The sequence below is a fragment of the Ranitomeya imitator genome, chromosome 4 (assembly GCF_032444005.1).
Source record: "Ranitomeya imitator isolate aRanImi1 chromosome 4, aRanImi1.pri, whole genome shotgun sequence".
NCBI classification, from domain to species: domain Eukaryota; kingdom Metazoa; phylum Chordata; class Amphibia; order Anura; family Dendrobatidae; genus Ranitomeya; species Ranitomeya imitator.
Genome location: NC_091285.1, coordinates 400,855,179 through 400,871,498, shown reverse-complemented (window position 1 = coordinate 400,871,498; position 16,320 = coordinate 400,855,179). Strand labels below are relative to the sequence as shown.

Here is a 16,320-nt window from a genome sequence, read left to right as displayed (position 1 = left end):
TTTTATTCATATTTAATAAAGGATTTGTATCATTTGCTATTATTATTTTGTTGGTTGTTCTTGATCGTGTTTTTTCTATGTTATATAGCGTGGCTTCAACTACTTCGTCCTCTCCATACAGTAAGTGCCTACAGCCACTGTAGAGGTCACCAAGAGGATAAAAAAAGAAAGTGCTCTCTATTCCAATATTTAGCACTGTTACTTTCTGCATCTCAGGTCCTGGGTTTTCAATCTGCCAAAAGACAATTTCATCATGGAGTATATGTATGCACCCACCCTAAATTTGTGTGGGTTTCCTCCAAGTTCACTGCCAAGAACACACTGGGTAATTGGCTTCCCATTAATATTTGCCATTTGTATTTTGGAGATAAAGAACATGTGTCATGACAATCTCTGTAATGTACAGCAAAATACAGTGGCTTGCGAAAGTATTCACCCTTCTTGACTTTTCATCTATTTTGTTACATTACAACCTGTGTTTAAATATTTTTGTAATCCGATTTGTGTGTGATGCATAAGCACTAAATGATCTAAGTTGGTTAAGTGAAGTGAGAAAACTATATGCAAAATTAAATTCATGAGATTAGATAACTAAAAATTAGCATGTACATATGTATGCGCCACTTTTGCTATGAAGCCCCTAAAAATTTCTGGTGCAAGCCATTACCTTCATAAGTCACATGCTTAGTGAAAGGAAATCTGTTTCACATGGTCTGTCTGTATATACACACCTTTTCTGAAATGCCACGGAGGCTGCAACACCATCAATCAAGAGTAAACACTAACCAAACAACACCATTAAGTCCAAGGAGATCTCCAAACAAGCCAGGGACAAAGTTGTTGAAAAGTTCAACTCAGGGTTGGGTTTTAAAAAAAAAAATATCCCAATCTCTGATGATCCCCCAGAGCACCTTCAAATCCATAATCATCAAATCGAAAGAATATGGTACCAGAACAAACCTGCAAAGAGAGGGCCATCCATCAAAACTCTCAGCCTGGGCAAGGAGGGCATTGATCACAGAGGCAGCACAGAAACCAAAGGTAAACCTAGATGAGCTTCAGAGGTCCCAAGCAAATATTGGAGTATCTGTCTACATGGTCGGTCATGATCACAATAAGCTATACACTCCATAGAAGTGGCCTTTATGGAAGTGTGGGCAGAAATTATGCCTTTAGTTTCACACAAAAATTGTAAGGCTCGTTTTGAGTTTGCTAAAAGACATGTGGGACACTCCTTAAATGTACTGAGGAAGGTGCTGTGGTCAGATGAGAGCCAAAATGAAACTTTGTGGCCACCAAGGTAAACGCCAAACCAACACAGCTCATCAACCCAAGAACACCATCTCCGCAGAGAAACACGACGGTGGCAGCATCATGCTGTAGGGATGTTTCTCAGCAGCATAGACAGGGAAAATGTTTCTAGTCGAGGGAAAGATGGATGGTGCGAAATACAGGGATATTCTTGAGCAAAACCTGTTTCAGTCTGACAGTGATTTGAGACTGGGACGGATTTGAGACAATGACCCAAGTATCCTGCTAAAGCATCACAAGTGGTTTAAGGGGAAATGTAAATGTTTTGGAGTAGCCTAGTCAAAGTCCAGACCTTAATCCAATTGAGAACAGTGTGCAGACTTGAAGCTTGCTGTTCACCAGAGCAAACCAAGTTGAAAGAGCTGGAGTTTTGCTTTGAGGAATTAGCAAAAATCCCAGTGGCAAGATGTGGAAAGTTCAGAGATTTAACTTGTAACTTGTAGCTATATCTGCCGCAAAAGGAGGTTCTAAAAAGTATTGTCTTTAGGGGGATGAATAGTTATGCACTCTGAAGTTTTCAGTTATTTTGTCCTATTTGTTCTTTGCTTCATAATAGAAAGAAAACCAAAATTTCACAGTTGAAGGTATGTTCTTTACATGAACTGATGCAAACCCTCAAAAAAAGATTCCAGGTTGTGAGGTAGCAAAACAAAAATTGCCAGGGGGTGAATACTTTCGCAAGCCACTCTATGTTGGCGATAAACAATAGGAAATAAATGGCATATGCATCAGTAGATACTGCACTATCACTATGTATTATGTTCAGTACATATTTGTTGCTTTATGTCATCTTTGGTAATTAATGTTTTTCTGAATATTCAGGATAGTTTCAATTTGTTTCAATTTGATGAATCAAAATTTGAAGAAGAAGATGTAGTGAGCATTCCCCTGATCAGCGCAATAGTCTCCCTTGCAGTGGCTCTACTTATCATTGCAGCTATCTATGGATGTTGGCATCAAAGGCAAACCCGCAAGAGAGAACAGGTAAGTCTGTCTGACTTACAAATAGTGTAGTTAAGATGTACTGAATGTGTTTAAGTCCGCCACATACCCATGGGGGGTAGTTTTCCTCTCCCTGAAATTTTTCCATGTGGACATAGTTTTGGATGAAGATCCAGAAGGCGCTTCCATTTGAAGGTTTAAATCCCAATTCGATTAGAGGTCTATCAGTCAAGAAGTATTCATTTTAGGCAAATTATTTTAAAATATTTTTTTTATTTTTTGCTGTGATAAGTTTAGCATTCAGGGTGCAATTGTCAATTTTCACAAGCAAATGGATTTAAAAAAATAGATATATTAAAACCATTCTACACAACGTTATTTCAGCTATACAAGCAGTCATCTGGTGTCTAATATAATATACCTCATATGAACTATTTTATACCCCAATTCATTAGTTATGGGTGCGGTTTCACTATCTGGGGATAAAATCAATAGTACCCTTTTTCATCTGTGCGTCTCATGAAGTGAATATAGTGAACATGAGCCCCTGATTTGTTTTTTTTTTTTAAACACAAACGGAACTCACTAGGAACGAGCAACATGCTACTACTAAGACATGTTGTTGGAAATCAGACAGTCTGATAGCCTTCATTTGACATGGTGAATATTCAATTCCTCACAGAAGAGGTGATCCCACAGAGGTCACTAGGTGAGCTTCAGGTAGGAGACGCCTGTGCCCTGCCCAATGCGATCACCCATCGCAACCAGCCAGCCTGGGGTTTCCTGCAGACCAAATGGCCCGACGTGCCTGCCACCAAAAACCACCCAAAGAATGCAAATCTCTCCGCTTAGACTCTCTCTCATACAGGGGGACAGTCATACACACAGAGAATGCCATTGTTGCCCAACCTGACAGTCACAAGTTGGAAAGTAGGATAATATCTGGTGTGATGTCTAATATTTATGTTTATAAGTTCCAGTTCCTCATTGAGTCCATCTGGATACAGACTACCTAGTCTGTAAATCCAGTAGGACTCCTTGGCATTAAGAACTGATTTTCTATTTCTAGTACCATAAGGGAATTTATTCTATTGGTATAACCCGTATGGAATAAAAATTTTTATTATGAATTAAGGTGATGTGTTTGGACAGATTTTGTTTTAGAAATCCTTTTGACATTATGTCTGTGGCCATTCATGCGGTTCTGCAGTCGTTGTGTAGTGTGACCAACATATTGGAGTCTGCAATCAGAAGTAGATTATGTGGATATGCTGTCTAAACTAAAGGTCTAGGGTATCTTTCACTGTACCTAGAAAGTAGAGCATATGATTGTTGGACTTAGCATGTAGTGGAAGTACAATTATGTCTAATGCAACGGAATTAACTAGATGTTATGTTCTTTTTACATTTGGAATAGTGTTAACTAAAGTAATCTAAATAGCCATTTGTGTCAACCGGCTTGAAGAGAGTTCTGCTTTTGATCTTCAGGATATAATTCGAAATCGAAAAACACAATTTTTGCTTTAGCTATATTTGCAATGAATGAGAGTCCCCAACCATTATTGTTGAATTCCTCCACAAACAATAATGCCTCTTGTTCTGTGCCACACGGGATGAAGAATAAGTCATATGTAGCAGCGGTAATATTTAACATTGCCACTGTACTTATGAGACTTGATTGGTGGCAGGGACTCAAACATCCCCTTGAACAAGTTTGCAAAACTTGGGGCGACCAGAGTCCACATCGCAGTCCCAAACTTCTGTACGTAAATGTGTATTTTGAATAACCAGTGCATATATTCATGCGTTTCACCGCTGTGCGGTTCACGCATGCGCAGAGCGATGCTGCTGGACTGATGACCTTGGACCGGAAGTGCGGATCTTGTTGAGAGCGAGGCATGGTTTGTGGGTGCGCTTCATTGATTGGTGACATGCGGTTCATGGGTGCGCAAAGTGGCATTATTGGACAGATATCCCTGTGCTCCATAGACCGGACGTTCGGGTCTTATTGATAACGAGGCATGGTTTGTAAGCGCACTTCCTTCAATAGTGGCGTGCGTTCCAGCAAAAGGGGGTGTTCAACCTGTATGCGTACGGAACATGTATGTCTCCAATTAAATGTGAGTATACGATTTTGACCGCATGATGATTGGTTCTTTGCCAGGTGTGCGATTAGAGTAGCAGCACATGATTAAGAAGTGGTAGAGTGACCATTTTTCTATCTTATCTGGGGTATATAAAGAGACATTTTAAGTGGAATCCCCTTTGCATGAGGCTCTTAGAGTGCCAGAAATGTTTGGGCACTCTATTGTTTGACTGCCATATCCCCTGATGACTCCATTCAGGAAGAAACGCGTTGGAAGGCGGTCCCATCTGGAATGGCTCACTGAATATCAAGTGATGGTTTCAAGGGTTGCTTTTTATTGAAATTTAGGAGGGTATTATTTTGAAGGTGGCATCTTCAACCGGATTGGTGAGATTGTTCTGATTTTCCTTCTTTCCTATGAACCCTTTGACCATTTAAATACAATTTACAGGATCATCAGATTTATTTAAATAATTGTGTGTCTAAATTGTAATAATATTGCTAGTGGTACTCGCAGTCTCTTTGCCCATAATCAGTTCCCCTATTTTGGTTGTGCATATTCTAATTGTTTGGGTGTCTGATTTTAAATGTGTCATGAATTTTAATCGGTGTATTAAACGTTTAAGTTTTAAGTTCCCTATTTCTTGCTGTTTTTCTAGTTTTCCACTAACACTGGTCCTCATTTGGATTTCACAATGCTTAGATACAAACATTTAAATATTCACTTCATGAGACACACAAAAGGAAAAGACTAATATTGATTGGATCCCCAGTTTCGGAAATCACACCCATAACTAATGGATTAGGGTATGAAATAGTTCATAGGAGGTATATTGTATTAGATACCTGATAGAGGCTTATATAGCTGAAAAGTGTTGTGTACAATGTTTTTAATGTTTTGTTGTTTTTTTAAAATCCATTTGGTTGTGAAAATTGACAAGTGCTCAACTGTTATCACAGCAAAAAATATTTTATAATTTGCCAAAAATAAACCGTTTTTTGCTAATAGACCTCTGACAATTGAATTGCAATTTAAACCTTCAAATGGAAGCACCTTCTGGATCTTCATCCAAAACTATGCCCATCTAAAATATAGAATTTCCCAAACACATTGCAAAAATTAGGTTACTGCAGATAGCAGCAGTATTTACTTTGAAACCATCCATTAAAGGAGTTTTCCAGAGTATCTTTATCTCAAATGTGCTAGGAACATGATTTTGTGCCAAAATACATAAGTATTATAGGTTCAAACTTATAATCTGGAACTAAATGGACATGCTCAACATCACTATGACAGGTTCAAAGATGAAATCTGGAAATAAAAGTACATATTTGACCTATGACTTTAAAAGTGTTGTCAACTACTTTTTATTATTTTAAAACTGGGACAAGGTGGTCTTAAAGAAAAAAACTAAATAATAATTGTCTAACAAATCCCCTCCTCCTCCCTCTTCTGACACGAACTGCGAGTGACCAACACCCAATCAGTGGCTACTGATTGGCTGCAGTGGTCAAATGATGTCACCCAATGGGAGAGGAAGTGAGGAGGATGGGCAGCAGTTCCAAGGAACAGTGGGTTTCTGAAGGTGAGTATATGTTTTGGATTTTTTTAGGACCTCCTTGCTGTTAAGTGTGGTTTGTGCAAATGCTTGAAATATTAATAAAAATATTAACCCCTTAGTGACCGGGCCAAATGTTTAACATTTGACTAATGTCATTTTGGGTGGTAATAATTCTAGAATGCTTCAACAAATCCCAGTGATGTTGAGTTTGTTTTTTTCGTGGCACATGAAAATTTATAATAATGGTAAAATTTAGGTCAATACGTTTTGTATTTATAAAAAAAAAAAAAAAATCAGAAATTTGACAAAATTGTATTTTTTTTGTACTTTTTAAACTTTGAATGATTGTCCTTTTAATTCAGATAGTCATACCACAGAAAAACCTTAATAAATAACATTTCCCTCATGTCTGCTTTACATCAGCACCATTTGTAAAGTGTTATTTAATTTTGTTAACCTTTTAGGTTTAAAAATGTAGCAGTAATTTTTCATTTTTTCAAGGACATTAACAAAATTTATTTTTTTGAAGGACCTATTCAGGTTTCAAGTGACTTTGGGGGTCCTACATATTGGAAAGCCTCCAAAAAGTGATACCATTTTAAAAACAGCACCGCTCGACATATTAAAAACTGCTGTCGGGTGGTTCATTATCCCTTCAGGTGTTTTTCAGGAATTAATACAAAATGACATAAGAGTAAAAAAAAAAAGTTTATTTTTACCACCTAAATGTCGCTAACTTCTGAAAAGGTCACGATAGACTCTAAGGCCGCTATTTTGCCATGAACAAGATTTTGTACATCCAATCTCATTGTGATTTTTTTTCTAGAGACTAACTGAAGAGCTGCAGACTATGGAAAATGGTTATCATGACAATCCAACCCTTGAAGTGATGGAGACCTCCCCTGAAATGCAAGAGAAAAAGGGTGGACCTAATGGAGAGCTTGGAGATAGCTGGATTGTTCCACTTGACAACTTGACCAGGGAAGATTTCGATGAAGAGGAGGACACCCACTTATAAAGCAAATGAAAGCCAATAAAACTAAAGAAAAAAAATCAGCAATACAAAGTGCATTAGTGAACAAATGAAGCTATATTTTGAGGTATACACTCATTGAAGGTGCCATGCAAAAAAAGGCAGTTCTTGCCTCCAGCTACGTCACATACACAACCAAAGGTTTGGTAAATGTCAAGCAATGAAATTTGATGCTGGACTTCCGACTACAGAAGAGAACAGATCTTCAGAATTACTGCTGACAGCACAACTAGAAAGCATTTGCCACAAGGTTTTGACCAGCTACAATTTGGGCTTTAGCACAGTATTCTTGAAGTCAGAACTTCTCAAACTTCTTCTAAGAACCAAGCCTAAAAGACCAAGGTGATGCCTGGGCTTCACCTTCTTTTGACGAAGTCTGGCCAAAATAAGACTATTGCTAAGATTTCTTTCAATTGTGACCTAAATTCTCCATAACAATGAAATTTGCAGAAAATTAGGTAATTATATTGCTAAATTGGGGATTGTTGTAGCTGCTGAAAATTCTGCAGCTTTTGCCACTTCTTTAAAAAACAAGTTTGAGATACACTGCTTTAAGCAATAAGGTGACATTTATTTGATGCATTTATTAACCGGGGTCAGTGTGTTACTGGATTTATCTCTATGAATTTGCTGATTTTTTTCATTAGCGTATACTGTACTAGAGTATACTGTTACTTTTTAAGGGATAAACCAACAGAATGTGAATATGGGTGTATATATAATGTTATAAAACCATTTTCTTACTCTGTTTTCATGTATACGTGTCTATTATCCAAGAGAACAGTAATAGAAAAAGTGTTAGCTAGAATGGTTCGGAACTCATAGCGTGTCTCAAGTCAATCACCACATAATACATTACTAACTGCACATATTAGTAGGTAAGTCATTGACAAACTAGAAACTTCTCTCACTGGTCAAGTATTTGTATTACAAGAATTGAATTTATAGCTTTTTTGGCAAATTATTTCTTTCGTAATGAGTAAAGATTTGTAGAAGGCTAAAAATGTTGGAAGATCTGCCTTAAATGGGTTATCCAGAACGAGCTGCTTTCTTGTAGAAATGGTATTACATCTGTCCACAGGTTCGGTGTGGTATTGTATTTTAGAAGATTGACTTCAGTGGAGCCGTGTTGCGATACCACACACAACCTGTGGGCATGAGTGGCACCGTTTTAGAAAGAAGCAGCCATGTTCGTCTAATCCTGGACAAGTTCTTTAAAATCTACTGTAGGTTTCACTAGAATCTCATGTGCAATGCTGTGCCTCATAGCTTCTTGTTTGATGGACCAAATCTTGACCAAACTTGAATTTTTTTTTTTTAACTATGCCTTTAACTAAAGAATGTTCAGGATATCGTTGGCTTTCAGAAGGATATGAATGGAACAAATAGCTAAAAAAAAAAGACCCAGCCTGAATAAAATAGTGCTGCCATTTTGAGAAAAGAACTAGCAAAAACAAGGCTGTTTATTAGGGGCACAATCTGATTGGCAGTGGAGCACAATCCATCAAGTGCAAACTTTGCCTTCTGTAGCTAGAACCCATGTCTGCAGGGGGCAGCATTATGAAATATATACCTCTATAAAGCATCCTGCACTTAGCCCAGTTCAGGGGGAGGCAGCAGTGCAGGACAAGGGGTAGCAGAGCCCCTTATATTTGGTATGCAAGGTCACCCATCAAGGACACGGTTTATCAGACCAGAACAGTAGATAGAATATGCTACTTCTCTAACCAAGCATTATTAAAGCCGTCCAGCCCAATAGGTTACAATTCCTATTTGTTGTTCTTGTGAATTTTGATACTTTATTTTATATCTATTTATTCTAAGTCAAGCAAATGATTATCTTTCCGGGTTCTGATCTAGATGATAGAATTGGCTGAATATCTGCAACTATCATATAGAAACACTGCAGCATTGAATCGATTTTACGAACATTTAATACAAAATGTGTCAGTCTTCTATGTTGACTGGCAGTGTTCTAGCAAGCACAATATATAACCGTGGCATTTCCAGAAATTCTTATCCCCGGGTCCCATCATCTCTTAGCTAGTATAACAATGTGTGTGTGACTTCAGGCTTTTCCCAAGTAATCTTAGAACAGCATAATATAGGGGCAGAGACTCTGATTCTGCTTGTTAGTTTCAATAGAGGACTAGTTGTCACGTGTGATGTAGTCCTCCTACTGTGTAACCCTGCCCACTGATTATGCACATTGTTTACAGAAAGTTGCCAATCAGAAAGTTGCCAATCGGTGGTGTGGGCGGGGTTGTATACAGCTCCGCATTTCGGGAACTGGTAGATCCGTAACTTTATCAAACTGCACTATGCAGCCCAGTGACCTCTCTGGAACCAGGGTTTCTGCCCCCACATTATTTGGCAATCACATATAGCAAAAAACTTGCTGACAGATTAGCTTTAATGCTATGTTCACACAACGCATTTTTCCTTCTTTTTTATGCAAATTTTAAGATGCGTTTTACAGTACCAGCAAAATATATGAGATTTCAGAAATCACACTCATTGGGTTTTTTTCTAACGGATTTGGAAAACTGCTGCGTTTTTTATAACTGTAGCATGTTTCTTTCAGCATTTTTTCACCCTTAGAAAGCAATGAGTACGTGCAAAAACGCAGAAAAAGATACACGTATCGTGTTTGGCTGCGGTTTTGGTGCAAAAACCTTAAGCAAGTTGCATAGTTAATTTTTAGGGGCACTAAACTTTATGAGCATGTACATAAGACAACAAAAACGTAGCAAAAATGAAGCAAAGACCCAGCAAAAATACCTGCCTGCAGAAAATAAATGCAGTGAAAATCCAGAGTGAGAACATAGCCTAAATGGACAATTCTGCCAAACAGTGGCTAGCACATTTTTGCTTGTACAGACCAAATCCCTTAGACATTGGCAGCATTAAAAGAAGCGTTTCTTTGAATATAGAGATATTTATGTAAAATAGATTTCGTATAGCATCAGCTGGAGCGGCAATCACTGCTGTATTTTTTATATCTTTGACACTTGACAATGATATATGCAGACTATCAGCTAATGAAGGATACAACTCATTTCATATATAATTACATACCTTTATATTTCATTCCCAAATAGTCATTTTGTGGTAACTTGCACATTTCCAATATTTACCTTTCGCGAAGAGATCGGGTGAGTTCATGGTTAAAAGGATGCAACTGGTTAAATCTGCACTGTAAATATATTTTTTTTATATTATAGGCTTATATTTTAAAATGTGAAACAATTATTGGCAAGGAGAATGCAGAAGCAGTTATTTGCTATTTTGTATATACTCCATACTGATGTTTCGCAAACTCCAGTCCTCATGGCCCCCAACAGATCATATTTTCAGGATTTCCTTAATATTGCGCAGGTGAGAGTAACACTAGCAATTTTTGATGCCTTGATAACTATTCCATCACCTGTGCAATACTAAGGAAATCCTGAAAACATCATCTGTTGGTGGCCGTGAGGACTGGAGTTTGCGAAACTCTGCTCTCTACTAACAGAACTACATCCTCTAGAACAGTGTTCCCCAACTCCAGTCCTCAAGAGCCACCAACAGGTCACGTTTTCAGGATTTCCTTAGTATTGCACAGGTGATAATTGCATCACCTGGACAGGCAATAATTCCATCAGCTGTGCAATACTAAGGAAATCCTGAAAACATGACCTGTTGGTGGCTCTTGAGGACCGGAGTTGGGGAACACTGGCCTACAAGGAGGAGTGTTGGGAGCTGCAAAAGTGAAGCACGGTGGCAGGTTACAGTGCCAAGGGCAACCATTGGGAATTTGCTTACCTCACTGGAGTTCTATGGCTTCTCAGTCATGATAGTTACGAAGAGGGGCAATTCTGCTAGTGAAAATATATTTGGGATTCATTGCACTCCCTCTAATTTCCACAAAAGGTCATACAAGAACACATTTTTCGAAAAAAAGGATAGTGGCATTTTGCTGAAACATTTAAAAAAAATGCACTGATTTTTAATTTTTTTTTTTCTTGGTAAATAAAAATGAAAAAACGGATGAAGGATATAATCGGATAACAGCCAACAGGACAGTGATAAGTATTTCCTTTAAGATTGCTTATCACTATAGGCAAGACTTATCAGGGGAAGGATGGGTTTTATATGTAAATGAGAAATGACTGGATCTTCCTCACCGCACATTTTTCTAAATGTATAAAACTGTTGCCAGGTATTTAAATGCTGAAAACCGTATCTATAGCTAAGGTTAGTAATATCTGTGTGAAAGAAATCTACTTTGCACTGTCAGTGTTACCAGTAAAGCATTTGGTCAAAGGGAAGAATTGCTCCACAATTAAAATATTGATGGCAATTTTGTCTTATATATTTCTTTTTTTATTTTTAGATAATGAATGTTTTATAATAGGAACAGGGGTCTGTTATACACTGGAAGTGACTGAACTGGAATGTTATACTAGTTTCCTCTAAATTTATATATTGAAAGCTATGAATATGTATAATAAAATTTTGTTCCACAAGGTTGTGTTGGGTTATTTTTAACCAAAAGGCAAACGTAACAATTGTAAAATTATATTACCATATGCAGTATACCACCTAGGACACACTTACCGTAACTTGTAGTATGCACTTTAGGGAATCTGGCACCAGATTTTTGCTATGCAAATCAAGAGCAACATGGTGTAGGTGCAGAGACTGATTCCAGCGGTGTGTCATTGGTGGCCTGCATGTGTTCTCTGCTTCAAATGTAGCAGTACTCAGATGCTGAGCCCTGTATAACAACACCGCACACACCACTGATTGGCAGCTTTCTGTGTACACTTTACATTGACAGAAAGCTGCTAATTAGTGTGAGAATAGTTACACAGATCAGTTGACTAGGAGGCACCAGACACCTAGTCCTGTAGTGATGATTTCCTGCTGAAAAAACACTGATTTTACTGGAACAGAATCACAGCCTGGTAAGTGACATATCAAAGCGATCAGGATCTCATGAGTAGTGATCGATAGCCACAAGATATGGCAGTAATACACGGCTAAGCTCCTGCTGCCTGTGCTGGGACAGGAGCGAGCTCCAATCCCAGCACCTTAACCCCCTCACATTCTGCGGTCAATAGTGACAGCGTCATGTGAGGAATTGAGGGGGAGATCATTCCCTGTGTCAGCTAATTGGAACCCTACAGCATGACCAAGTGTTTACGGATGGGTTGCTGCAGCAATGGAGGTCCAACTATGGCCTTTACATCTGTCAGATTCCTCAACCAATCAGATCTTTCCAGAGGTGAGTAATAATAGACTACCTGTCAGTCCCGTGTGCCTAATAACATTTTTTATGCAATGTCCATTCACATAGCAAAAACGCTCTTTCATCAAGAAAATTGTCATTTGTGCAGCGCAAAAATAGAACTCGCACTGCTGAGAACTATGGCAGCCTATGCGTCCTGAGCTTAGTCTGTGTAAACAGGGTATTAAACGATTGTCAATCAGTGAAAGTTTACCTTCAGCTGTTAGTGTACCTGAAATGAAGACTATTCCACCCTATGGGCTCGCTCACACTTGCGATGAAATCGGAAGAGTGAAAAAAAAAAAAAATCGAATTGCAGTGAGGCCAATGTTAAACTTTGATGCAGCTCGCATCTACAGTTATTTTCTCATGCCAATCCGGCATGTGAAAACATCACAGCATGCTGGGATTGCATCAGAGTGCAGTTTTAGTCCAGGAGATTCCGGCAATGGAGAAATTAATTTCACCATCTCCTCTGCACCTGTGCTCCGATTATCGCATGAGAGGCTCAAAGCACAGAGCAGGAACACTCGGCTCACGCGCGCATAGCAGAGCGTTAGCGTATCACATCCGATGCTGTCACTTCAGATGCCATATGCTAGTGACTGGTCTAAAATATAATCCCATGAGTAGGAACAGTATGCAGTTTCCTCATGAAAGACATTTCACGGTGTTGTCCATGTGGTCTCCTAACCAATCTCCGACTTTCATTACTAGGGATGAGCGGACCCGTGGAACATCAGGTTCAGGTACCCGACACGAACTTTATTCCTAAGTTAAATACCAAGACCTGAAAACAATTGGGAACCGAACTTTGGAGCCGGAAAATTCTCTCTCCTCCCAGACTTCCAGAAGAAGTTAGTGTTCGAAGTTTAGCACCAGACACTAAGCGTCCAATACGAACCCCAAACTTTTAGTTAGGGTTTGCTCATCCCTGGGATACATTACGTCCAAGACAAAAGCAAATAGATGCTAAAGAGGATAAGCCACTATTCAAACCTCTATTGCTGTCCTGCTCTGCACCATGATAGACTTTGAAAGTGGTGGTGTGGGATGAATGGAACACCTCTAGTTAAACTTGTGGTTTGTAGCCCAATGTCATTCAAAAGCTTTGATGGTTTGTTTAGACACAGTTTCACGTCTTTTTCCTCACGTCGAAATCCGTCGATTTTTAGAAAAAAACAGGATCCTGCAAATTTTTCTGCAGGATCCTGTTTTTTTCCCATAGACTTGTATTAGCGACGGATTGTGACGGATGGCCTTCCGTTTCATCCGTCATGCACTGGATCTCTCGGAAAATAGTGGTCCGTCGGGCGGAGAAAACGTTCAGAGGAACGTTTTTTTTGCACGTCGGAAAATTGCTCAGCGACGGACGGGTCCTGAACTGTCAGTCGTTGGCTATAATGGAAGCCTATGGACACAGGATCCGTCGCTGACCGTCAAACACAGGAATCCAGCGACGTATCCCATTTTTTCATTCTGAACATGCCTGGAAGGATTTTCTAGTTTCTAGTCTCTCTCTAGAATTTTAGGCATTAAAATTCAGGTACTACCGAATTCGACAGATCCATCAGTTTACTGGATGCGTTACATCCGTTTGCCAATCTTTTTACAACGTCTGTCGATACTTCGCGCCGACGCATTATAACGGCCTTCTCAAGACGTAAGTGTGAAAGAAGCCTTACATGAGCCCAACGTCCAATTTCACTTATAGTACATAATGGCTCAGTACGCACCATTCTTCTAATCTGATTATTCATCCAAGAAGAGGTTAGCCTTAAGGAACCGTTACACTAAACGACTTACCAACGATCACGACCAGCGATACGACCTGGCCATGATCGTTGGTAAGTCGTTGTGTGGTCGCTGGGGAGCTGTCACAGACAGCTCTCTCCAGCGACCAACGATCAGGGGAAAGACTTCGGCATCGTTGAAACTGTCTTCAACGATACCGAAGTCCCCGGGTAACCAGGGTATATATCGGGTTACTAAGTGCAGGGCCGCGCTTAGTAACCCGATATTTACCCTGGTTACCATTGTAAAAGTTAAAAAAAAAAAAAAAAAACTTCCCTGCGCTGACAGTCAGTGCTGGGAAGCTGATGGCGGGGGACGTGACAGACATCGGAATGTTAGTATGTACTGTTTTTTTTTGTTTTACTTTTATAATGGTAACCCGATATTTACCCTGGTTACCAGTGAACACATCGCTGGATCGGCATCACACATGCCGATCCAGCGATGACAGCGGGTGATCAGCGACCAAAAAAAAAAGGTCCTGATCATTCCCCAGCGACCAACGATCTCCCAGCAGGGCCTGATCGTTGGTCGCTGTCACACATAACGAGATAGTTAGCGGGATTGTTGCTACGTCACAAAAAGCGTGACTTTGCAACGATATCGTTAACGAAATAGTTATGTGTGAAGGTACCTTTAGAGCATCTCTTGCTCTCATTCCAGTTCGTCATTGCTCTCCTAACCACTGAGACACGCAATTTTGACATCTCGGCCTACGCACGTAGCAATCTGCCACAGTGATTAAGGAAGATCTCTCAGTTCAAAGATTCTGTCCCTCACTTTTCAACAAGTTGTGGTTACTGGTATGTTGATGAACAGAAGAATCAGATTTTTAGTGTTTAATGTAGCTGTCAGATCCCTACTGATCAGAAAGCGATGGCAAGATCTAGTGAGTCAGATCACTACTGATCAGAAAGCGATGGCAAGATCTAGTGATGTGCCATCACTTACTATTGTAGGAAATACTCTACAGTTAGACACCATTCACATATCCATGATAATCACCAAACTGATACAAAATGAATAGCACCTGTTGTATTTTGTGTTCCATTAGGAACCCATTAATAGACATAAGGTTGGTCCGCAAATTGGGCCAGTCAGACAAATCTTGAATGTCTGAATGCATCTAGAGGATATAGTGGATAAATGTGCTCTCTGGAAAACATTAGCAGAACATGGACATGTTAATGGGGCCTATTATGATCATATTAACGACCAAAATTCAGAAGGGCGAATTTACATGCAGATTTGTTGAAGAAGTTTGAGATTAAAAATGTGCTCCATATATGCGAATGTAGCTGTTGCTGGAAAAAAGTACATTTTATGCACACCCCACTTAGATCATGTCTGTTCAAACGAAGTTTGTGGAGTATTTTGGAGCATGTCTGATCCAAAATATACCTGAAAGGGGCTACAATAAAATGCTTGAAAGGCTCTTATGAACATGTATTTTTTCAATAAAAATTAGTTTGTTCAGGCTTTTGATCATTTTTAATTAACTTAAGGTTTTGGAAAACACCAAAGGCTCGATTCATTAGGACTGGCGTTTAGCAAGCAGGTTCTAATTACCATGATTAGCCAAATCTTACCTCCCTTTAAGAGACACATGACACAATGAATTGGGTATATAACTGGCATGCTACTCCTCCAGAAATATTTGTCAGAGACTGAAGTACACCTCTTGCGTTATTTATGCCACCAAGGTGGCATAAATTTTGTTTAACTTGCCACTTTAGGGTACTTTCACACTTCCGTCTTATGACGGCCGTCACAATCCGTCGTTTGAGAAAAAACGCATCCTGCAAAGTTGCCCGCAGGATGCGTTTTTTCTCCACACACTTGCATTAGCGACGCATGGCCACATGTCGCATCCGTCGTGCGACGGATGCGTCGTGTTTTGGCAGACCGTGGGCACAAAAAGTGTTACATGTAACTTTTTTTGTGCGACGTGTCTGCCATTTCCGACGATGCATGCGCGGCCGGAACTCCACCCCCTCCTCCCCGGACATTACAATGGGGCAGCGGATGTGTTGAAAAACTGCATCCGCTGGCCCCGTTGTTCATTTATTTCACGTCAGTTGGTACGTCGGGCCGACACATGGCGACGGCCCCGTACCGACAGAAGTGTGAAAGTAGCCTTAGCGGAGCTGGTTTGAACACAACAAAGTAGCAAAATGTTTGTGCAACTTTTGAGATGTGCAAACATTTCAATGTTTTACACCAGACACCTTTAAAAACCAGCTCCGCACAGTAAAAAAAAAAAAAAAGTGACCTGTCAATTCTTCAGGCATTATAATAGTAATAATATAATAATCTTTAT

The 16,320-nt window shown here is 39.5% G+C and overlaps 1 protein-coding gene across 1 annotated transcript in view; it reads left to right on the top strand.

Moving 5' to 3' along the window:
- The window catches only part of PODXL (podocalyxin like), a 162,588-nt gene extending 151,146 nt beyond the window's left edge, over nucleotides 1-11,442 (top strand). Inside the window, exons 7-8 of the mRNA XM_069765351.1 lie at nucleotides 2,134-2,295; nucleotides 6,728-11,442. Of these exons, the coding sequence (XP_069621452.1) occupies nucleotides 2,134-2,295; nucleotides 6,728-6,919 (354 nt within the window). The 3' untranslated portion in view covers nucleotides 6,920-11,442. The remainder of the gene's footprint in view (nucleotides 1-2,133; nucleotides 2,296-6,727) is intronic.
- Nucleotides 11,443-16,320: the final 4,878 nt, after the last annotated feature.